Genomic DNA, 24,546 nt, shown 5'->3' on the forward strand with positions numbered 1-24,546 from the left:
GGGCTTCAGTAGTTGTGGCTCACGGGCTCTAGAGCGCAGGCTCAGTAGCTGTGGCGCACGGGCTTAGTTGCTCCGCGGCATGTGGGATCTTCCCGGACCAGGGCTCGAACCCGTGTCCCCTGCATTGGCAGGCGGATTCTTAACCACTGCGTCACCAGGGAAGCCCCCAGAGCATAAGTTTTTAATGTTGGCTGCATGTTAGAATCACCTGAGGGTGTTTAAACTTCCCAATACCTGTACTGCACCCGAGACTAATTAAACCGGAGTCTTCCAGGAGGGGGAGTCAGGCATCAGTATTTTTAAGTCTCCCCCAGGGTTTCCAAGGTGCAGTCAAGGTTGAGAACCACTGCACCAGACTGACAGATACTGAGGGATATCTGGGAGAGAACTTTAAGTGGAGGAAACAGCCAGTGCAAAGGCCCCAAGATCAGCCTGACTGAGCATGTTTAAGGGAAGAAAGCCCGGAGCCAGTGATGGGGGATGAGGCAGGCTGTAGTCACGAGATGGACCTCCAGGTTTTGGTACAAAGCTGGCACTTTTGGGGACTTCCCTGGTGGTCCAGTGGTTAAGAGTCCATCTTGCAATCCAGGGGACGCCAGTTCGATCCCTCATTGGGGAACTAAGAATCCACGTGCCACGGGGCAACTGAGCCCGTGTGCCGCAACCACACAGCCCAGGCGCTCCGGAGCCTGCACACCGCAAGGAAGAGCCCGTGCCGCAACTAAGACCCGACGCAGCCAATAAATAAATAAATAAATATTAAAAAAAAAAACAAAAAACACAAAGCTGGCACTTTTGCAAGTATTTAAGCAGGGGAGAGAGAGGACCTGCTTTAGACTTTGAGGTTAGTCTGATTCTGCTTTCTGTACACAAACTGGGGAAAGGTCAGAAAAAAATGGTTTCTCCTCTGGCCAGTGTCTGGCGTCAGCAGGAGTGAGAACAGCAACGCTCACAGAACCTGCCACAGTAGTGACGTCACCCTTGCCTGAACTGGGTGTCTTCCTTCTGGTCTCACCCAAATTAGCAGGGGTTCCGACCTGTTCCGGGCAGCCTCCTAGGCCCACCCCTGGCTGGGCCTGGTGCCCCTGCTTTGGGCTTTCCCACCATCCTCCACTTCTTTCTCTATTAGAGTTCATCTCAGCCTGTCAGCATTCTCCCTTTACTTCTGTCTTATCTCTGCCCATGTCCAAACTGTGAGTTAAAGGCAGGGACAATGATTTATTTGACCTTTTTATCCCTACCACCAAACACATCATCGGTACTTAATAAATGTTTGTTGAATGACTGATTTAGAAAATATTCTAAATCCAGTGATTTACTCTCTACACTATATAAGGTCTGGTTCATGTTCTGAGTCAATAGACATTGATCATTTTTCTTCATCCTAAAAAACGTTGGTCTGGTTTGCCGTAAGTTAGTTAAAGGAAAGAAAAAATTAAAAGGATGAAATTTGAAATTCTACAAATTAAGAATTTGTCCTAGGTTCAGTGTTAAGGTTCAGATTAAACGTCTTCCTTAAAGGGCTCATGTGTCCCCAGACTAGCAGAAGGCACCAGAATCCTGGCCCCAGGGAACACCAAAGCCAAGACATATTAAAAGCACAGGATCCAACAGACTACCACAGCTGGCAAGAAGCCAAACACATGCAAACCCGAGAGGGAGTTTTAAAGGGCCGTTGAGATTAATTCCCTTGAAGAAGAATGAAAGCCAGATGCTTCCCCTAGGAAAAGGGAGCGCTCAGGACAACAGCAGGAGAGGTAGTGTGGAGGGCAGTCTGGGCTTCACGAGCGATGCTTACCCACCGTTAACCCCAACAAACTGAAGGTTCTTTTTGGTCCCATTACCTCCTGCACGGAAGCCATAGTCTTTCTTTTTCATTATGGATTTAAGGCTGGTCGACGGGGAGATCTCTAGGCAGACACAACATCACAGGTTAGCATGACCTTGGGGATGCCCCAGAATGCAGCAGAACTGGGACTCTTGCTTTGAGGGCACACAGGCTGAAGGTGTGTGAAGAGGCAGAAAGGGAACTAGATCATTTCCATCAAATATACTGAGGGTCTTTGAGGTGCCCCAGCCTTCTGGTCAATGCCAGCCAAATTGTTCCGGTTCACAAACCCTCTACGTGTGGATTACAGAGTAGAGTTATCGGAGCATTCTTGAACCATGTGGTGTGAGTGCCACTGTTGTCCCTATCTTAGTCTGGGGAAATCTGAGGCTCAGATTTGCTCAGTGAATGGCAGAGCAGGAGTAGAACTTAGGCCTCCCGACCCCTGGTCCAGCACCCACTTCTGCTCGAGGGCACCCCAGCGGTCCTTCCTGACTCACAAGTCGGATGACACTTGTGATGTGGGGTAGGCACGGAAAACACATGAGCAAGAGCACGAGTCTTCTTTTGCTGGGCTCAAAGTTACAGGAGGCAGGTCACAATCAGTAAGACTAGCACTAGCACCGAAATAATGAGAAAACAGCCAATTTGTGATCTGCGGCAGGAAGCCGACTCACACGCTGCTGCCCGTTGAGCAAAGCAAAATATGGTTCCACTTAACTCCAGAGTGTGTGATCTGTTATAGGAGGAAGAGCCGCTCAGCCAAAGGGTCGACTTCCACATGTGAGTATCGCTCAATTTCTCTCTCTCTCTCTCTCACACAGACACAGAGAGAGAGAGAAAATAATTCAGTAAAATATTTCAGTTCTCAATATAATAATCCTCCAAAACAAGGCTACAAAAAACCTCTAATGTGCAAGAACTGGGCAGGACCACAGGAATGCAAGAGCCCAAGAAACAATTAAGGAAGGCAGAGGTTTAAAGCACTCACAGCCAGGGCCTTTCTTCACCCTAGACACTGCCTTTGCACAATGCAAATGAGAAAGAGGCACCTCTCTGGGCAGACACAGTGCTGCAGGCTTGGCAAGTGTGGGCTGGGTTTCAGCTCCCATTTACCCTCTGGCATCTCTGTGCCCTGTGCTACATGAACGACTGTATGTGGTGGCCCTGCAGTCAGTCCCAACGTTAGAGCAAGGACAAGAGCAGAGGTTCCAAGCCTCCACTGTCACAGAGATCAGTTTTTATTCCACTGGGTTCCTGGATGTGCTTAAACCTTTAAAAAAAAACCATATGCATGCAATTAAAACCCTTTTCCCCTCTGACTCGTCAAGGAGCAATGGTTCCCCGTCTCAGGCACCAGTATTTACCCGTCGGCGGGGAGGAAGAGGGGCCCGGGGGCTCCTTCTGGGGTGGAGCGTGGGCCGAGTAGGCGGACAGCAGCAGGTTGAGGGAGCTCTGTAGCTGGCTCTGGATGCTGCTGAGCTTGGAGGCGGGCTGCTTGATGGCACGGGCCAGCTCCGGGTACCCATGCTCCAGGCAGCTCCACTGCTCCTGCAGGAGCTCCTGGATCTTCTTAACGTACTGCCCAATAGTGGCATCGGCGGTGGGCGAGCTGGGTGGCCTTCCTGGGCGCTCCTTCCCCGGGAGCTCTGAACCGGCCTCCTTCCTCCCTGCTGGGGGAGCCGTTCTCTCGCTGCTCCTTGGAGAGCCTCTTGCTCCCCTGACTGGACCCTCGGCTCCCACCTGATGCCCTCCCTCCTGCTCAGAGCGTCCTTCTTCGATCCTGAGCTCAGTGGAGAGGCAGCTGTGTAAAGAGGGGGTGAGGACCATCTTGGATCCCTGTGGCAGTGACAGCTGGGATGGTGACACAAATTCTGCTGGGCTCCGATCCCCCCATTTGTGACTTTCCTGCCTCCACAGGACGCCATTCCCCTTTCCCCAGGCCCCCCAGCTTTCAGATCTTGTGCTGCCCATAAGGTTGACCCCAATGCTCTTGTCACACGACTCCGTGGTCAACAGTCCGTGCAGAGGGTCCGTGTTGACCATGGCGTCAGTCTGGCCCTGAGCATCTTTGGTGTTCTCGTAGCTAAGCTTTTCTGTCAGTTGAGCTACGGTGCACTCTAGCTCTCGAATCCTCTGCCCCCTAGCCTTGATTTCCTCCTCCTGCCGCTGGAGGGCAGCTCTGACTTGGGCTAGTTCCTCAGTTCTTCCAGACAACTCGCCCTCAAGGCCCGAGAGCTGCTGCTTCAGGCTGGAGATGCTGCCGGGATCCACGGAGGTAAGGCCCAGGCTTTCCTCCGTGACCCGGATGCCGATGCTTCTCACGTCTACTTCTACAGGTGGCGGCGGTGGGATCTCGCTGATGTTGAGCTCGATTTCTTCTAGGGCGAGCTCATTCCCAGGGACGGGTGATGGCAGAGGTGGGGGGCTTGGTGTTGGGGAGCCGGGGGTCGTGACCGCCACCTCGGCTTGTCTGCTTTCCTGTTGGTCTTCTGCATCCTCTAGAACTACAAGGGATGAGAAAGGAGGACTTGAGAAAGGGAGGTGATTTGGCGCTGCTTCTTCACCCTCTGCAGGCTCAGGCCCCTTCCGGATCAGCTCCGCTATTCCTGGCACCAGGTCTCCAGACTCTCTGACTTCTGGTTGGGCTGCTGCTCGCTGGGTGGAGTTGGAAAAACCTGCAAATCCTTCCGCAGGACCAAAGGCGCCATCACAGACACCGCCTTCGCCCTGAAGTGGAGGGAGGGCGGGCGGGGTAGGGGGCCCTGAGTTTAGGCTCGGGTCCTCTGAGGCCCTGTTTTGCAGCAGCGTGGCTGGCATGCTGGATGCTCTCAAAAGCTGGGGCCGTCCACTCCCGGAGGCGACCTCAGCCTCCCTGGGACCAGCAGCCTCCAGCTGTCTGGCGGTCTCCGTCAGTAGGGCCTTCCGGTGGTAGCTCGCCTCGCTCCCGCCGGCGGCTTGGGGGGGATCACCGAGCGGCAGCGGCTGGGCTCGCGCCTCTGTCCCGAGCGACACCTTACTTGGCACCACTGGGGGCCAGTTCGGGTGGGAAAGAGCAGCATGGGGGCGAGCCCCGCTGTCGGGAAGGCTGAAGTTTCGGGGCAAAGTGCTAAACTTGGCCTGCTTGGCCCTTCTGTGGATAGGAATCCTTTTGATGGTGTTTCCCTTCTCGATGTCATCCACGTACTTGAGGAAGTCCAGGTCTAAATGGAAGCCATATGGGGTCTCCACGGAGTAGGGGTGGCTCTTTGGAGGGTCTTTCTCTTCATCCCCCTGAGAGGACTGGTCTTTGGCTGGGAGACATAAGACATGTGAAAAAGAAGCGCAACGTTAATGAGAAAGACAGGCGGTGAGACCTAATATCTCTCCCATAAGCATTCTCCTAAATGTTCCAGCCTCTGAATTATGCTGAGATGCTCACCGTCTTTTGGCTGGGCTGAGAAATCCTGTTATTAAATCAATGTGGACTTGGCCAATGTCTCCAAGGAAATAGGTAGAGGGAATAGTTTCCAATGTGCAGTATGGCATTTCAGTTACCGCTGTGGCCAGGAATTTGCCAAATCAGGGTACTAATTGGTAATTATGAATATGGACGTTTTCAAAGGATGAGATACACGATTGTCTCAATATTAAAAAAGGACCTTGCATTATTCAAAAAGGTCCTAGCAAATCTTGCTAAAGCCAGAGATATCAAGGAGCCTTGCTTCCTGCATTATTTAAGCTTCCTCTGATGGCTGAGCCTCTAGGTACATGAAGCTCAGAACGGGCACCCATAATCATGCACAGCCTATGCTCTTTTCCACTGGAAAACTGCGCAGTGCTTAACAAACAAGTTTCACTTTCAAAAACTCATGCCAGGTAAGGAAATACCACCTTTTTCACAAACTGGAAAAAAAGGTGGTGGAGGAAAATGGGACAATCAATGTCAAAAGGGACATTGGCAAGCATCCTCCAAGAGGTGTGGGACTCATGATTTTTTAGAGCAGCCCAAAGTATCAGGAGAATATCACAATGAGAAAGTTCTCCATCACACCGAGGCACCACTGATCTTGACTCCAGCAGAGGATGCTGAGAACAAGTCAGTCCTTTGATTATTTGAATCCATAGGGATTTGTCTCCAATTAGCGTCTTCCTCAGGTTAAATAATCTTTGTTGTTTTGATGTTCCTAATGTGACACCCTTTATTGTCTCTGTGACATTCTGCTAAACGTGATCTGAAAATGCTGAGTTCAGGAGAGGACATTAGTGGAGAGCACAGAGGCCAAGAATATGGACCCTGGAGCCCGGTCTATATTTCAGCTCTGTGACCTTAGGGAAATTACTTAGCCTCCCTGTGTCTCATCATCCGTAAGATAGCAATAATAACAGGTAAGATGAGATTGTGAGGACTGATTAATACATATGAAGTGCTTAGAACAATGCCTAGCACATGATGAACATTCAATACACACTCAGTATTGTAGTTATTATCTTTGTGGAAGTCCAAATTACAGAGAACTGAAGCCCCCTAATGGAAGCTGACTTGCTAGGTACATAGGAGGGGATCCTCAAATTCTTTGTGTCTGACTGATTGCTTGACTCCAAGAGTAATAGGCCCTGGGGGCAAAATGACAAAATAGCAGTAATTGAATTCACTTACCTCAACCACTATTTATTGAGCACCTCTGTTGGTTGCTAAGATAGATCTTAAGGACACAGAGATGAATCAGGTATAGCTCTGCCCTCAAAAAAAAAGTATGGTCAAGTAGGAGAAACACCAACAAGTACGATGCAGTGTGACAAGGATGGTAACAGATACATGCTCAAGGACCAGCGTTCCTTCTTGACTTATTTTCCTAGTTTCTCCAGAAAAACTTTCTTGGACTTAGAGGCTAATTCTGCCTTGGTTGGAGAGGGATGACTTCATAAGAGTGACATATAACTGGGTGTTAAATGATTAAATAGCAGTTTGCCAGGAGAACACAAGAGGGTGAAAGACATTGTAGCTGTTTATCTCCAAGATGGCCATTATCAATTCCTACCTTCTCTAGACAGGCAAAGGAATCTTTTATATTGAGAAGTGGGGTCCATTTCTCTATGCTTTTGAAACTCAGCTGGCCTGTGACTGCTTTGACCAAAAGAAAATGGCAGAAATTACACTGAGAGAATGCCAAGACTAGGTCATAAGAAGCCTCTAAGTTCCACCTGGGTCTCTTAGAATGCACACTCAGGGGGAAGCCAGATGCCATGTAAGGAGTCCAACTTCCCCGAGACTGCGATACTGTGAGGAAGCCCAAGTAGCTCCAGAGAGAGGTCATGTGAAGAGATGGTGAGAGATGCCTCGCCAGCCTGAGCTGTTCCAGACATCCTAGCCCAGGTGCCAGGCATAAGTAAAAGAACTTCAGACGACTCCAGCCTCAGCCATCATCTGATTTCAATGACAGAAGGGACTCCAAATGAGAACCACTCAGCTGAACTTGTGTTAATAATGCATGATTGTTTTAAGCCACTAAGTTTTGGGGTGGTTTGTTTTGCAGCAATAGATAGCCAGGACAGATCAGATATATGTCAGAGAATGGGCAAATGCATTAAGGTGTGAAAATCCATAGTAATCCAGGGTTCTATAAACACAGTTGATATGGTTGGAACTTAAAGTGTGGAAGAGAAGGGTGAAGAGTAGAAAATTGACAAAATTGGAAAGGTCAGCAAGAGCCAGATCAGAGAGCCACTTGTATGCATGCCAAGAAGCTTTGACTTTACTCTCTAGGCAGTGGGAGTCATCAAAGGGTTTTACACAAGGGAGTGACTTGGTCAAATGTGATTTCACAGTGAGCATTCTTGCAGAGGATTAGAAGAAGAACAAACCAGAGGCCCGAAGACCAGTTGGGAGATTGCTGACATGGTCAAGGTGAAAGAAGCTAAGGGAATGGAAGGAAGGGGCAGGTTCAAGAAGAGGTGCAAGTGATGGCATTACCTGGGGCACATATAGGGCTGCTTTTTCCCTAAGAGTGATGACATATTTGGGCTGAGCTCTTCCCACTTGCCTGTCTGATGTATCCTTCTGGCCAGTGCTACATGCTTGGGGCACAAGAACTGTGCTTAGGGAAGTACAGTTATCTCCAAAGAACTAACGAAGCCAAGTAGACACATAAAGGCTGAACCCTTGAACACTGACACAATCGACCCTACCAGCCTCAGTGCTAAGTAAAGTTGCAGGGCCTGTGGGTGAGTAAGTCACAGCCTCAGCAGGGAACACAGCAAGGCATTGGTGCTGATCCACAGGGTTGGTCCAAGTTGGGTTCCAGAGCTTGTGTGCAGATACCTGGACTCCAGGCAGATAAGGAGTAAACACTCCTCCAGCACCCAAAAAAGTCCAATTAGTTCCCATTCACCCACATGATTTTTTACAAACCTGCTTTCTCCCAAAGAGGCACACTGGTAGTCTCAATGACAGCAATTGTTCTCTGTTAGTTTCCCAGCTGCACTTGGCTATACTCTTAGGCCTACTGGCCAGTTCAGCAGCCTCCTGGATTATAGGAACAAGCCAAATCAGAGAGGAGGCATTTGTCTAAAGTTAAATAGGGAGCAGATTTATGACCCAGAAGGCAAAGAGCACTCCAAAGGAGAGACTGCATTATTTATCTGCTTACTGCCTCAATTCGGTAGAAATGAACTGATTTGCCCATCAGCCTCTGAGAGCAGGTCCAGAGCACAAATACAATAATAGCATCAAATGAGGAACAGCAGGTTCCAAGGGAAAATATTCCACAAGGGAGACTGAGGTGAATCAAAGAAGTCTGTGAGACTGAGCAGTTATCCAGGATGATGGGTTTAATAGGTGCTTTCCTAAGTTACACTATGGGGTCTCTCTCCTCTCTCTCTCTCTCTCTCTCTCTCTCTCTCACACACACACACACACACACACACACACACACACACACATACACACACATTGTGCTGCTGTGCCTGCCACCCACCATTCTGCATTCCTTCTCTTTCTCCCAGTGCAAGAGGAATGCTGGACCTTGAATGAGGGAGCTTGATCTGATATGCTGGGAGATCTAGGCTCACATTAAGTTCTGCTCCTTTTAATTCTACCTGGTGATAGGTATGCAGGAGCTCAGAATTCCAGGCATTGGGCCAGGGTGAGAATTAATTAGGAGGACTGTCTCTGCTCAAAATGAACTTCAGATCTGACAAACCAACACATAACTGGCTGGAGTTGAATCCTGCCTCTGTTACCTCCTACCTCTGTGATTCTGGGCAAATTATTTAAATTCCCTATGCCTCAGTCTCTGCATTTGTAACATGGTGATAAGAATACCTAACTCACAGAGATGTGATTATTAGCACCGATGCAGTAGAGAACATGGCATAGGTATTCAACAAAGGGGCCAAAAGATGAGGATGGGCTGGTTCTGAATGGGGCAGGGGGAGATTCACTGAGAATGTGTTCTTTCTTGAATATTTAACTCTGTGTTAGGCCTAGAGCATCAAGAGGGAGTGAGAGTCCAAGAAAATAGTTCTGGAGAAACTGGGAAAAACGAGTCAGGGGAGAAGAAAAAAGTAGGATATATGAGGCTCAGAGCTACCTAGAATTCCCTACAGAGTCTCGGTCTGAAAGCACCCCAGATCACTAGACCCTTGGAAAGGACCTGCAAACACAGTCACGAGCCTAAGACCTACAGGTAGGCATGAGAAAAGGGATTAGAAGGAGACAAGGGAAGGAGGAAGGGGCCACAGTCATTACCCTGAGGGAAAAAGTGAAGTGGGGGGCAGGTAAGGGAACCCATCAGAGGTATTTAAAATGAGAAAAAAAGTCCAAAAGCCTATACTCAGTTTCTGAAGGAAATGGGAAAAACAGAAACTAGAGAGAAAGTGGCCAAAAATACAACCGGAAAGAAGGTGAATTAAATGAATCTCTTTAAAAGGCCAAGACAGCGGAAGCTGTCTTTTCCCTCCTCTGCCTTTATTTTGTGAGATGTGTGTGCTTGAAGGGAGGGGTGCCTTTCTTAGCTAGTTGTGGGTGATCACGTGGAAAGCAGCCATGCCAAGGACGCTGAGCGGGGACAAATGAGGCAAGCAGGAATGACAGGCCCCCGGGGCATTAAGGAAATTAGCTGGTGTTCTGCGGGACCACTTTCAGGGATGCGCTGAAAAGGCAGCTCTCTGGGGAGAGAGGCAGACTTTTGAAATATATGGTAACTGCATTTGGAAAGAAGGATGAGGCAGGGCTGGAGCTGCCGTCCAGTCCTTGAGTCCTGTACCAGTGAAGGGCCATATAGGCTCTCCTGTTTCCTGACATTTGGTGATCTGGAAAAAGCATTTCATTAGAAGTCAGGGGATCGGGGTCTAGTCTATGATGTTTGGCAAGTTTCCTGGGGAGGGAAAGGGGAACATTCATCGAGACATTCGTTGGGCTAGATAGTTATTACTTAACAACCTTACATGCATTATCTCATTTAATCCTTTACCAACCCTGTGAAGTAGGTATTAATACCTGCTTATAGACGAGGTGTGGCAGACTGTTTGCAAAAATAGCCACAATTATAACCCACCCTTGTGTACTTCCCTCCCACACTGACCCTAGGCTTGGCCTTGTGACTTGGTCAACAGCAAATGTGACATATGCAGAGATTTGAAAGTTGCTTGCACATTGGAGTTTGTCTGTTCTTGCTGTGCTTGGAACCCTTCTGTCATCATGTGAACAAACCCTAACTAGCCTGCTGGGCAACAAAAGACACATGGCCAAATCATCACCAATGCCCTAGGTGACGTGGAGTCAACCACCAGACATGTGAGTGTAGCCATTCTAAACCATCAGGACAAGTCACCCAGAAGACCACAGACATGTGAACAAGTCCAGCAGAGATCAGTCAAGCTGGCCCAGCCCAGAATAATGGCTTAGCCAACCCACAGAATCTTTTAAGAAATAATAAATATCTTTAAGTCAATACATTTTTGAGTGGTTTGTTACACAGCAAAGCTAACTGATATAGGAGGGAAGTGAAGCTCAGAGAAGTGAAATGCCTTGGAAAATCACACAGGTATGAATGTAGGCTCTTTTACCAAATTGTGCCTCTTTTTTAGACCTCAAGTTCCTCATCTCTAAAATGAGGTTAATGAGTGAGATCATCCTGCTCCCTTCTTGCTGCTTGGAAGGGATGAGAAACACTACAAAAATTACACAACTCCAGTATAAACATAAGCCTTCATTTTCATTCCCTACTACCTTCTCTTGTTCATGTCTGAAACACACAGTTTGGGTTTCCCAGCACCGCCTATTTGGGGACGGTCTCCCGTAGGCCTCCCCTGAGCTATTTCCAGGATTTATGGTAATAATCGCTTTCCAACCCAAGTGCTCACTGTAGACCAGGGAATACAAGGGAGCCTGCCTACCGTCTGTCTTCTCCATCTTAGAGAATGCTGACCGCCAGTCTCTTGGGCACTCTTCTTCCGATAAGCCTGTAAAATTTGTTGGAGAGTTCTGAAAGAAAGAGGATGGAAAAGTGGAGAGTCTCATTACAATTAGAATAAGTATGGAGGGAACATAGCACCAAGAAAAAAAAAAAGTAACACCCCCTCCTTGCCTTTCTCCCCGGATGCCCATGTGCTCATAGCTCTCCAAGGAGGGAAATTAAAAGCGTATACACACTCCTAGAGTATAATCTTGCGTGTGTCTTCGTGGAATGTTAGCAGTGGTTGACACCAAAGGAAGCCTCTGGTCCAACCTGACAGATGAGAAAACTAAGGCTTAGAAGTTAATTGTTCTGTGCAAGGCCTCTCAGCACATTCATGAAAGAACTGGACCCAGGGCTCCGACAAGCAGCATGGTGCTCTTTCCAAAATATCAAGAGCTGAAATCTACTCACTTCCCGTCATGGTAAAAGAATTATAATCCATTTTTTTTTGGAAAAGCTGGAACCAGAGTACCTATAAGGGATCTGTGACATCCCAATCAGATTCAAGAAAAAGATGAGCTAATTGGAAGGACTGACTAGGAGCTAATAGTTTGAGGTGATTTCTAACCAGGGGCAGAACAAGGGGGAGTTCAAGCCTGGTAGCCAGAAGATATCAGTAACTCTGCAAGCAGAGTACCCTCCTGACTCTGAATTAGGGTACCTTGAGGTTTGATCATAAATTCTCCCCAAAGTTTCAATCCTTTTCCAGGACTATTTCTTCAAATGGTAAACAACCTGGATCCTGCCCCCAGTACAGTAAATCACCCAGGAAATTGGTTTTTATGATTTAACTCCACACACATCAGAATCATAAATTATCTGTGACACCTCAGCAGTGGAAGCGGAGTTGTTTTAGGAATTCCAGTGTGCTCAACCACGAACTCCAGATCAGAGAAGCGTACCAGGGATGAGGGCAAGGTTGGGAGGACGTGGGGGTGAGAGAAGGACAAGGGGTGGCCCCCAGCAACCTGGGATGGAAAATGGGGAGCAAACAAGCAAACTGGGGAAGAGGCTGGGAAATATCAGGCCTGCCAAATAAGAGGAAGTCTGAAGTCTGCCCGACAGAAAGTTTGGCGTACCCTCTTTCTGTGAGTGCTGCTACTGCCTCCGAAGCTAGCACCCTGCTCCTGTCTTGATTCCCCCATAACCACGTTCCATGCAGCGGCCTATGCCTATGCAGGAGTGGCAGAGCCTGGAAGGGCAGGCAGGGTTTCTATAGGCAGAGACACTCCTTGCAGAAAGATCACAGACGCTAAATACCTCACTCACCTTTGTGGCAACAAGGACTTGAATTTGGAGCTGGAGCGGAGAAGTTAGGGAGCAGGAGGATGAATGTGGATGGTCCTGGAGGCTAAAAGCGGCCACTAAGGAGGCCGACAGTGGAGAGGCATGGAAGCTTCTAATCAGGGCTGAGGGAGGGTCGCCCTTGTTAGAAAGAGGAGGCTCTGAAACAACCTAAGTGTCCATCGACGGATGAACGGATAAAGAAGATGTGGCGCATAGTATATATACGTAATGGAATATTACTCAGTCATAAAAAAGAAGGAAATCTTGCCATTTGTGATAACACGCACGGACCCTAAGGGCATTATGCTAAGTGAAAGAAGTCAAAGACAAACACTGTATGTGAAATCTTTCTTAAACAAAAGAGAACTCATAGATACAGAGAACAGATTAGTGGCTGTCAGAGGCAGGGGTTGGGGGGTGACGGCTGGGCAAAATGAGTGAAGGGCATCAAAAGGTACAAACTGCCAGTTTTAAGATAAAAAGTCCTGGGGATGTAAGGCACAGCATGGTGACTATAGTTAACAATACTGTATTATATTTTTGAAAGTTGTTAAGAGAGTAGATCTTAAAAGATCTTGTCGCAAGAAAAAAAACTGTAACTATGTGACAGAGTGGATGTTTACTAAACTTATTGTGGCGGTCATTTCACAACATATACAAATATCAAATCATTATGTTGGACACCTGAAACTAATACAATGTTACATGTCAATTATAACTCAATTGGAAAAAAAAGAAAAGAAAGAGAAGGTTCCTGGGCAGAGGACAGTGCTGCCGATCTCAGTGCCCCAGGTCTGCAGTCTGCAGCCGGGGGTGGGGCCTCCCAGATGCTGGCAGGCAGGAGAGGCCCGGAAGCTTCAAGGTGAAAACTGGGGAAGAAAAGGGTCAGGATGCCAACCCTACACGTGGCCCCTCCATCATCACGGCCTCTCCTCTCCTCCTGCTCCCTTCCTCCTCCCACCTCAAAACATTACTGAATAACAGGCAGAGCTCGGAGCACTTGACACACTCGAATTACCACACGCAAGCCTCACCATAACCCCAAGAGGATTATCATTGTCCCCATTTTCCAGGCAGGGAGACTGAGGCTGAGAGAGTTTGCAGGCCTGCCCCAAATCATATAACAAGCAAGTATTAGAGCAGGATTTGCTCTCAAGTCTCGTTGACTCCAAGCCTGTGCTGGGAACAGAAGTGATTTGTAAACGTTTTTCCACCCCTGTAAACCAGGTCGATGCTGTGACTGATCCCCAGCTCTCTTTGTGAGGGGAAACGTTTCTGACTCCGATGCTTCTCTGCTTTTCCCCCCAGTATATGTGATGCATCTTCTGGGCGGGCAGAAGGAGAACCGCTCCTTTGGTAAGTCCTCCTGACCAAAGTGCGATCTGCTTCTCCGAGGCTGGACACCAAGCAACAAAGCTCCTCCTAAGCAGGAGGCGGCCACCTGGGTGCAGATGGACCTCTGGCTGCACGAACGCACCATCACCTCGGGGAGTTCAATCACACCCACTGCCCTTGGTTAGAGTTACCGTTCAGCCCTTCATATATCAGATCACAGAGCTTCAAATAATTCCGCAGCACACTTGGGGTCAAAGTTCATCAAAAAGAACTCTATAGAGACCTCTAATCGTTCTCTTAGACTTGAAGTTTTCTAAAATGAATCTTTCCAAGGGTACAGAAATTAATCAGTTGATACCCCAACTCTCTGAAGAGGGCCGAGCAAGCTTTCACGGTAAAGGGCTCTGCAGGAAAGGGGTGACTATCATGCCCACGTTATGCCACTTCCAGCTCCACCCACCCCAGCCTTCTCCACCTTGGCCCGTGGTCCTTCGCGCGGACATCTCGGAATTCAGCTAAGGGGGTTTTCTTCGAGTGGGTGGATGTTTGATGTGGTTAGGGGAGTGGAATCAAAGACTATATGCTACATTGACACATGCTACTTTGTTTGCAATACAACAAAATATAAAAAATAGCTTTGTTGGACACAATTTCCCTTTAAAATGGAATTTTGCAACCTCCTGGAGCATTTAAAATTTTGACATAGAAGCAATTTATTACTCGTTCTGTTAAGCTGTATCCCCAGTGTTCAGAATTGTAATACCTGGTGGTGTTATGTAACTTTTCATTTGTTTATGGCCTATCCCAGGATCAAGAATGCCCAATTAGGTCCCAACCTCTCTCGTGAGCTCATCATATTCTAGATGTTTTGAGTATACGTAGCTGGATCTTTCTCTAGTTCTTCTCCCCTATTAAGCTTGTGAAGGTCAGAACTCCTACAGGACTCATTTCTGTGGCCACATGTCACCCTCACCCACTGCCCAGCTATATCCTAACATGTGGCAGATCATCTTCAAGTTCCAAATGAGGAACAAAGACACAAAGAGGCTATGTGGCCAATCTAAAGTTACCCAGTTAATTAGGGGCAGGACAGTTTGTGCGACTCCATCACTCCACACTGCTTCTCAAAGCCAATGGGCAGTGAAGAGGTGAGGACTGAGGCTGCCAGCACAAAATCCACCAAAGAGGCAGTTGCTGGAAGACAGCAGTGTTAGCCCATATGTAACTACCAGGCCACGTTAGAAACGGTTCCAGCAGGGTCCATGCCCAGGAGCGTGGATTTCCCTGGGCCAGACCAACTCCGGCAATATATACCCACACCCTCTCCCTCTCCCCAGTTATTCTTTTTATGATGCCATTTTCAATCTCACTTTTAACCTCAAATCCAAATACAAAGAAACCTTCCTCTACTTAGCCCTGAAACTGAAACCTAGTTCTGTACGTTTGTTCTCTTCAAACCTCTCTTTATTCTGCAATAATAAAAATGCCATATTTCATCCCAGAACAGGCTGCATGCCAAAATAAATAGCACCTTGGATTTCCTTAAAAAGAAAGCTTGGCTCAAAGCACAGCCTTATTGCCATGAGAATTCTTGGAGAATTCAACCTTACAAAGTCAAATATTTAGCAAGGTAGCACACCAAACAGCAATCTGTCAATCCCTGCAAGACCTCTTGCAAAGACAAAACGCTCTTTCTGAAAGAGAGGAAAAAAATTACTTATACCTCATAGTGATCTCCCCAGATGATGAGAGCTTCCCGTTTCCCCACTCCAGGGCCCCATGCCTCCAAGTGGGAACGTCCCCTGTGCTAAACAGCAGGAGGCATATGACAGCACTGCTTAACATTAAGAGGGCTGAAGTCCAGGCACTGGGGAAGTGAGATGCACTCCCGAAAAGGATTCCATCAACCGAGTTCTCCAGCCAGCTCACTTCCCACCAACCCAGGAAACAAAGAGATAACTCATGCTCAATAAATGACACATTAACACAATCTCATTAACTCCGTTCCCACATTCTTCTGCAAGTGTCTGTCATTTTTGCCTGCACTGCAGCAGCTGAATCTGGAGCTTCATGAAGAAGAGAAAACTGTCGGGAGGAAAGCTGGGACCACATTACCTTCCCTTGGCATCTTCCCCACTGCCACAGCCTGGAGCTGGAGGAGTCACCTCCTCCCGGAAAGCGGGGTTCTGCTGCTGGACCTGAGCCAATCGCTCGTGAGTTCAGCACAGCAGCACTGGCTCCCCAGCTGTTAAAGATTTGGTCAGGTGATCCGTGACCTTGCTGGAAAAGCAAATACTGACTTCCTTTTCGCTCACGGGAAGAGGGGACTGGGGTCAGGACGGAATTCAGTGCTCAATAAGCTGATACTGGATCTTGCAGAAAGAGGAAGAAAGCTCAAATCACTCAATCGGAAAGTTAGTTCCCAGAGCTGCTCCCAGTTCAGAGGGACACATCTAAAGATGCTGAAACGGTGCACGCCTTCCTCTGCACACTCCCCCAAAGCTAGGCGCTTATCTGGGGTGGGGGGGTCATAATTAATTATGCTTTTCCTCCTCCTTCCCTGCAGCTGAGTGGCTCATTAATAAATTTGCTCCTAAAGAGAACTCAGCGTCCTAAGGAGCTGAAACCCTCCAGTGGTGCATCTCTTTCTTCCAGGCTCTGCCTTAGAAACTTCCTCCCCCGGCTGCCTCCTGGGTCCCACGGCCAAGCAAAGCTTCTGCGAGCGATCCCCAGAATGCTTGCTGCCCTGATCAATCAGTGACTGGAAGTCTGTCGGGGCAGAGCTAGAAGAAACAATGACCAGTGAGTTCCCGGGGCCAGACTGGCAGCTCCTGCTTCCTGCCACTATGTGAATCTGATGCCCCAGCACCAAAACGCACCCAATTCTGGCAGAAAGAGAAAAGCAAGGAAGTACCTACTGTAAGGATCCAGCTCCAGGCAGGGCTTCTAACGGCAGAGCGGACCAGTGACTTCCGAAGGGCGGGTGCAGGAGCCGGGGAGAAGGCAGCTGTGGAGGAGGAAGGTCCCAGAGTATCCCAGGCAGGCGCCGTGAAGAGTCTCAGCCAGCCCACTGCAGCTGCAGCTCTTTGGAACAGAGGCAGGTGTGAGGTGCAGGCACAGAGGCTCCAGGCTCTGCAAATCCAGCACCACTACTAGACCTGAAGGAGACACAGGGGGGTGGGTGCAATCCAAACGGGGCCAGGACAGCATCTGGGCTCCTGTATGCAGGCTCAGCAAAAGGATTAGAGGACCTTATCCCCTTGACCTTCTGTGGCTCTAGCCAAACGAGGCTGTCCTCGGAAATGAAGCCCCATCAGCAAGACATGTCGAAGCAGCTCTGACCTTTACAGACACTGCCTGTCGAGATGTGCTCTCAGAGGCGAGGGCAGATTCCTGTCTAACCCACACTGAAACTGATGCCAGAGCTGAGTGTCACCCTGAAGTGCTGCCTGCATCCAGCCCAGGACACTTGGAAAGCACTTCACATCCAGGGCCTCACACCAGCTTAAGGCAGACAGGTAGGGCTGAGCATCCCCATTGTACAGGTGAAGGAAATGAGACAGACTCAGCGAATTCCCTTGGCTCACCCAGGAGTGAATCTGGATTAAAATGAAGATTCCGGGGGTGTAGAATTCTGTGTTCTTCCCACTACACTGGATCAAATTTCTTATTTTCCTTGGAAGACTCTGGAGCATCTTGCTCAAGACGGAGGTTAACAAATTTACCGAAAGGCGTGGGATGATGTGATGGACGAGACTATGGAACACCAACATTCACTTTTCTCAACTGCTAAAAGTGTTTAACTAGTACACAGACCAAACCATCAGGATGTTCTTAAAAAATCAGAAATGTACCTTGAACTCTGAGGTTATATTTAAAAATATACTGAGGAGCAAACTGTCTTTCTGATAGATTTTAAATGATCATCGACCATCCCCTCTGAATTGGCTAGAGAACGGCTAGAAGCATAAGACATTTCACCAGGAAGCTGAGTGAAAAAGAGCTCTCCATTTCACCAGATCCCATGACCTTTTAGCCACCCACTCTTCCTCTCTGGTTTATCTATGTGACAGAGGTAAGCCTTCTCATTTCCTCTCCCAGGATAAATTCTTCCTTATCCAAGACAAAATGGTGAGAGGCTTCCTTGCAGAGCTGAGCCTTTCTTGAAACACCCAACATTCTTCCAGGAACACTGGCCAGCTCCCGCCTGTCCCCCAAGCTCCGCTCAGCATCCACTCAAGTGCAGTGGCCAGCCTTCCTACTTACACTGCTCCTGTCGGCCCTCGACTGCCACAGGTGTCGCCTAAATTCTAACTGCTGCCTCTGTGTCTGTCTCCCTGACCAGGATCACGGGCTAGATGTTCCATCAAGTTTGTGAAACTGGACTCATCCACGATACCGACGACTCTAAACACAAGTGACCTCTCCAGATACTCCCTTAGGTACCAAGAAAGCACCTCTCCTTTCCAACAGGTGCCAGGCCTCTCATCAGACTGAAAAAGACAGCAAGCAGAATGAGGGAAGGAAATACTAGCCCCTAGCAGTGCCATAGATCAGCTTGGCTCAGATGCCAGGACAGAAGATACACACACACACGCACACACACACGCGCGCACCTCTAACCCTCCTTCTTCAGCTCTCTTTCTGAAGATGGGTAGCACTTTCAGTTCTCTGAGCTCCACATGAGATGCAGGTTCAGGCACTGTACTGATTGCCTATGTCTCTAATAGGAGGAGAGTTTCTTCTGTCTTTTCTGGCTTTGCACTTACCCAGTACTCTCCATTAACTCCATGGTCAAGCAGGGAGGTGAGCAGACCCGGGAATGTTACCCACCATCTTCCGGATGAAAAAACAAAGTTGGTTCCCAAGGGTATAAAGCTAAGAAAAGGCAAAGGCTCAACTCAAACCCAGATGTTCTGTCTCCCAGTCTAATACCCTTTCTTCTAAACCACGCAGCCTGAACTGGGCATGCAGGTGAATGCAGGAGACACACAAACTCCAGGACGTAAGCTTCAATGCTGGTGCTGTCCAGGCAGAAGGTGACCTCACATTTAGGGAAGGTGTCCATGAGAAACACCAACAACTTTCTCTAGGGGAGTCTGAGCTTCTTTTGAGGGGGGATCCCGTCCATAGCCTCTGGCCCTTGCCATGCTGGGATACTGGCATGTCTCTACCCCTACAACTCACTCATGCATATGTCTTAATATTAGTAGCCAATTTCATGTTACCACCTATATACCCAGAAAATTCTCCTGGACCAAACACACTTATCCACCAGAACTTTTCTGGCAGGAATCATTTAGCCGAGGGGAGGTTTGACTCCTTTCGCAATTTAGACACCTCCAACTTTTATGGCCCAGGTCCCTTCTGCCCCATGATGGGAAAAAGGTGGACCACCTAAGTCAGGCAAGATGGCGCCAGGCAAGAGGGAGAAGAGGTGGAACTATCGGAAGAATGCGCCCTTTATCTAAGTGGTCCCTTAGGCTTTTGCACTTTGCTCAGAGAGGTCAGCTATCACGCAGGGCCGGGGAGCAGTGCGCTGCTTAGGTACACGTGCTGCTGAAACAGCCTCTCAGAGCAGACTGGTTACAGCCATTCTGACCAAACGCAACTTCACTGGACAGAGAAAGAAATCACACACGGGAGATCTGCGGGTGTAGGGGTCCAGTGGGAATGAGCTATTCAAATGATTGCCCCTTTAAGGCAGATGAAAATTTCTCAGGGATGAAACAGGGCCAATTGCAGGGAGAGAGGAGCCTGCAGTAACCAGTGAAAAATGCTCCTTGGAGAAAAAGAAAGGCGTCAGGCCCACAGGGAAAAAGACCTCTACGCCTCATCCCTCCCTTCACTTAGACCCTTCCAGAATGCTCTTAGTCTTTGACTCAAACACTCTGTTAGATAAAGATGCCAACAGACAAATGATGAAGGGGCACAAGCAGGCAATTCAGGAAAGAAGAAATACCAATGGTTAATATTAAAAAAAAATGTTTAACTGCATGAATTAATAATAAAAAAGATGCTAGAAAACATTGAAATGCCATACTATTTATTTACCCTACACTGCACCAGGCAGTATAGGTCCATTCCAAAACCAGCCAATTTAATTCCCACAATGACCCTATAAAGTAGTATTGTTATGTCCATTATCTGAGGACAAAGCTGAGGCTGAGAGCAGTTGCCCAGTTACTGAGACCACCAGCGCCAAGATTGGAATCCAGGTAACGTGCAGCTCTTAACCATGGTATGACACAGACTCTCTAACAAGTTAGAAAAAACAGATTTTTTTAAAGAAAGGTCCTCAGTGTTGATAAGAATGTAATAAGGGGACACACCCTCCCCAGAAAGTTGCAGCAGAGTCATGTCCATCTATTTTGCATATTTTAACATAATTGAAGAGCAAGTTCTAGAGTGGCTAAGAGTCTGGACTCCAAATCTTGAAGCCAGGGCTAGAATCCCAGCTCTGCTAGTGACTGTGTAACCTTGGACAAATTATTTAACCTCTCTGTGCCTTAGCTGCCTCACTTGTAAAATAGGAATCGTAATACACCTTACACATCATGGATCTGTCAGGAGAATTAAATAAGATGACAATACATGTCAACAACTTAGAACTGAGGCTGGTATACAGTCTGTGTTCAATAAATAATAAATACATTAGCTAGTAACATAATGATATAAATTAAATTATGAATTCAATTTTGTATTTAAAATTCTAATCACATAACATTTAGGAAATATACCTGCTTTATAATGATTACTATAAATGGCTGTGCAAGGTTCCATGGACTTAGGCCTTATTTTCCAAACCCAATCCCTCCTAGAGGTCATTTCATCTCAAGTTTAACTCTCCCTGCAATGCTACTCGATCAGCCAGCCTGACAGACAGGTCTCTGGGCAGGTCTCCAGGGAATACCCCAATTCCAGGTGCTGGAACCCGGCTACCACATATAATGATGAATGATTAAGAGCAAAGATTTCAAGGTAAGATAGACCAGGTTCAAATCCTGGCTGTGTGACCTTGAGCAAATTTCCTTATTCAAGAAGAGCCCAGCTCAGGACACGGTTGTGAGAACCGCATGAGATAAGGTACATTAAGTGCTTGTGCCAATGCTCAGTATGTAATGAACACTCAGTAAATGTTAGCTATGATTACTTCTTAAGACCCACAGTTTTTTAAGCAAGAAAAGGCTAGGGATTGCATTTATTTTATTTATCACCCTATTCCTAACTGTTGGCATGGTAGAAACACAACAAAAATGTGTTGAATTAATGAATAAATAAACGGATTAATAGATAGATCATAGAGACTGACAGAGCTGGAAAGGATTTTTTTAACAGTCTTATTTAGGTATAATCTACATACCATACAATTTACCCATACAAATTGTACAATTCAATAGATGTAATATACTCAGAGTTGTGCAAACATTGCCACAACCTAATTTTTTAAATTGTGGTAAAATATACATAACATAAAATTTACCATTCTAACCATTGGTAAGTGTAGAATTCAGTGGTATTCACAATGCTGTGTAACCATCACTACCATCTATACCCCAAACGTTTTCATCATCTCCAACATAACTCTGTAACCTATAAAACAATAGCTCCCCATTCCCCTTTGCTCCCAGCACTGGTAACATCTATTCTACTTTCTGTCTCTATAAACTTACCTATTCTAAGTACCTTCTATAAGTGGGATTATGCAATATTTGTCCTCCTACGTCTGGCTTATTTCACTTAGCATGTTTTCAAGGTCTATCCAAGTTGTAGCATACATCAAAATTTTCATTTCTTTTTATGGTTGAGTGATATTCCATCATATGTAATTATCACATCTGGTTTATTCATTCATCTGTCAACTGACACTTGGGTTGCTTCCATCTTTTGGCTATTGCGAATAATGCTGCTGTGAACATTGCTGTACAAGTATCTGTTTGAGTTCCTGCTTTCATTTATTTTGGATATATACCTAGGAGTGAAATTGCTGGGTTATATGGTAATTTTATGTTCATCTTTTTTTAATATATAAATTTATTTATTTGTTTATTTATTTATTTGGCTGCGTTGGGTCTTCGTTGCTACGTGTGGGCTTTCTCTAGTTGTGGCGAGCGGGAGCTACTCTTTGTTGCGGTGCGTGAGCTTCTCATTGCAGTGGCTTCTCTCATTGTGGAGCACAGGCTCTAGGCACATGGGCTTCAGTAGTTGTGGCATGCGGGCTCAGTAGTTGTGGCGCACAGGCTTAGTTGCTCTGCAGCATGTGGGATCTTCCCAGACCAGGGCTCTAACCCATGTCCCCTGCATTGGCAGGTGGATTCTTAACCACTGCACCACCAAGGAAGTCCCCTATGTTTAACTTTCTGAGGAACTGCCAAACTATTTCCAAAACAGCCACACCATTCTACATTCCCACCAGCAATACATGAAGATCCCAGTTTCTCCATAGCTTCACCAACATATGTTTTTTTCTCATTAAAAAAAAATCAATATAGACATCCTAGTAAGTATAGCAGGTGTGTAGTATTATCTCATTGTGGTTTTGTTTTGTATTTCCCTAATGACTAATGATTATTGAGCATCTTCTCATGTGCTTATTGACCATTTGTATATCTTCTTTGGAGAAATGTCTAAGTTCTTTGTCTATTTTTTAAAAAATTTTGTTTGGTTCTTATTTATTAGGATGAAAAAGTATCAGATATTTGTCTGTAAACATCATCCATCTAATGAGATCATCTAAATGATCCTAGTTTTAATTTCATACATGAGAAAATGGAGACAAAATAATTTCCTTAAAATCACCATCACATTTTTTTTTATACAGCAGGTTCTTATTAGTTATCTATTTTATACATATTAGTGTATATATGTCAATCCCAATCTCCCAATCCATCCCACCACCACCACCACCACCACCACCTCCCCCCCCCCCACCCGCTATCCCCCCTTGGTGTCTACACATTTGTTCTCAACATCTGTGTCTCCATTTCTGCCTTGTAAATTGGTTCTTTGTCCATTTTTTAATTGGATTGTTTGTTTTTGTTGTTGTTGAGTTGTCAGTTCTTTATATATTGTGGCTATTAACCCATTATTAGATATGTGATTTGCAAATATTTTCTCCCATTCTGTAGTATGTCTTTTTGTTTTCTTGATAGTGTCCTTTGATGCACAAAGGTTATTTGGTGAAGTCCAATTTATCTATTTTTGTTGTTGTTGCCTGTGCACTTTGGTATCATATCCATGAAATTGTTGCCAAATTCAATGTCATAAAAATTTTCTTCAATGTTTTCTTCTAAGAGCTTTACAGTTTTAGCTTTTAAGTCTAGGACTTTGAACCATTTTGAGGTCATTTGGTTTAAGATAAAGGCCAGCTTCATTCTTTTGCATGTGACTATTCCCAGAACCAGTTATTGAAAAGTCCACAATCAGATTTTAGAACATTTTCGTCACCCTCAAAGGAAACTTCATACATGGGATTTCATTTTTATAAGGAATTAGGAACGTAATGAGTTATTGAGAATTAATAAACCTTGGCATTCATAAACAAAAATTAGTTTATTAGAGTTTACTGAGAATATGAACTCTCTGTTCTATAAAAATGTGTGGCCTCCATCCACTGGTAAACAACACTGCAGAACTAGGGTGTATGCATGCAGGTGAAGAGCTGGAATTCCCACAATTCTCAGGAAGGGTGCTTTGTTATTACTGCAAGAGACATTTGTCATGCTATTTTGGGCTACCCAGCACCATGTGAACACCCTTCCTATGTCTGGGTTATTTCCTTCCCTAGGAGTTCCACCTCCTCAAGGTTGAAAACAGAATTTACAGTGCCAGACTCCTTTACAGCTAGGACCCAGTCGTGGGACCTGCACTCAGCAGGCAGAGGCACCCCGGCCAGACCTCAGATTGGAAGAAAGTGCCCTGGAAAAGGAAGGACTGCAGGCAAGTGATTCTGAGGAGGGTGGTGGAGTGACCTGACATCCTCTAATAAATTCCTCTTTTACGTAAGCTTGCTAGAATCGGTTCTATTGTTTGCAACTGTGACCCTTGACTGCTACAATGCAGCATCAGCGTTGGCTTGGTTTTAAATTTCTCTATTCCATTAATTTACATTACTTGGAGAATTACTCTTTGGAGTTTCTGTTGATTGTTGTGTCCTGAGGATTTGCTGCATGACCATTTCGATTATTTTTCTCTTCCCCTTTATCCTTTGTTATTACCAAATTCTTTCTCACTGGAAAGTGGGAATCAGTGGGCTCGGTGGGCCACAAGGTCTTTTGCTTGGCTGAACTGGGCCACAGTCCAAAGAGCTTGGAAACCACAACTTGGAGTAAACCAAGGAATTCAGCCTCCCCTCCTCCCTCCTGGGTCAGTTCAGTGAAAGCATCTTAAGGGTAAGCACACACACACCCTCTGCAGTGGGGCACCCCTGCACCCACCCTCTTTGGGCCGCCCCCGGTCCCAGCATCATGGTCCTGGTCAGAGGCCAGCGGAAGCCTGCACAGGCATCAGGCTGGCTTTGGAACATGGCTGCAGGTGCAGACACTTTAGGGCTTGCGTGGGCTGTGGCATCTGCCTTCTGGGTTGGGAGGAAGATTTTGCTTGGCGCAGGGAATTCAGTTAAACCAAACCGAACCTGATAAGTCATCTCCAGACACC

General features: G+C 46.7%; 1 protein-coding gene across 3 annotated transcripts in view; it reads right to left on the reverse strand.

Annotated features, from left to right (window-relative positions):
• KANK4 (KN motif and ankyrin repeat domains 4) overlaps nucleotides 1-24,546 on the reverse strand; it is a 68,021-nt gene that overhangs the window by 21,722 nt on the left and 21,753 nt on the right. Inside the window, exons 2-5 of one of the 3 annotated variants that reach the window (XM_059923837.1) lie at nucleotides 16,809-16,974; nucleotides 11,207-11,294; nucleotides 3,196-5,121; nucleotides 1,799-1,910 (exon numbers count right to left, since the gene is read on the reverse strand). In XM_059923837.1, coding sequence (XP_059779820.1) covers nucleotides 1,799-1,910; nucleotides 3,196-5,121; nucleotides 11,207-11,222 — 2,054 coding nt within the window. In that variant the 5' untranslated portion in view covers nucleotides 11,223-11,294; nucleotides 16,809-16,974. Of the gene's footprint in view, nucleotides 1-1,798; nucleotides 1,911-3,195; nucleotides 5,122-11,206; nucleotides 11,295-16,804; nucleotides 16,975-24,546 lie in introns of all 3 variants that reach the window. The other 2 variants (XM_059923841.1, XM_059923843.1) reach the window with 2 other exon arrangements.

This window comes from Balaenoptera ricei, chromosome 1, assembly GCF_028023285.1.
Source record: "Balaenoptera ricei isolate mBalRic1 chromosome 1, mBalRic1.hap2, whole genome shotgun sequence".
Classification (NCBI taxonomy): Eukaryota; Metazoa; Chordata; class Mammalia; order Artiodactyla; family Balaenopteridae; genus Balaenoptera; species Balaenoptera ricei.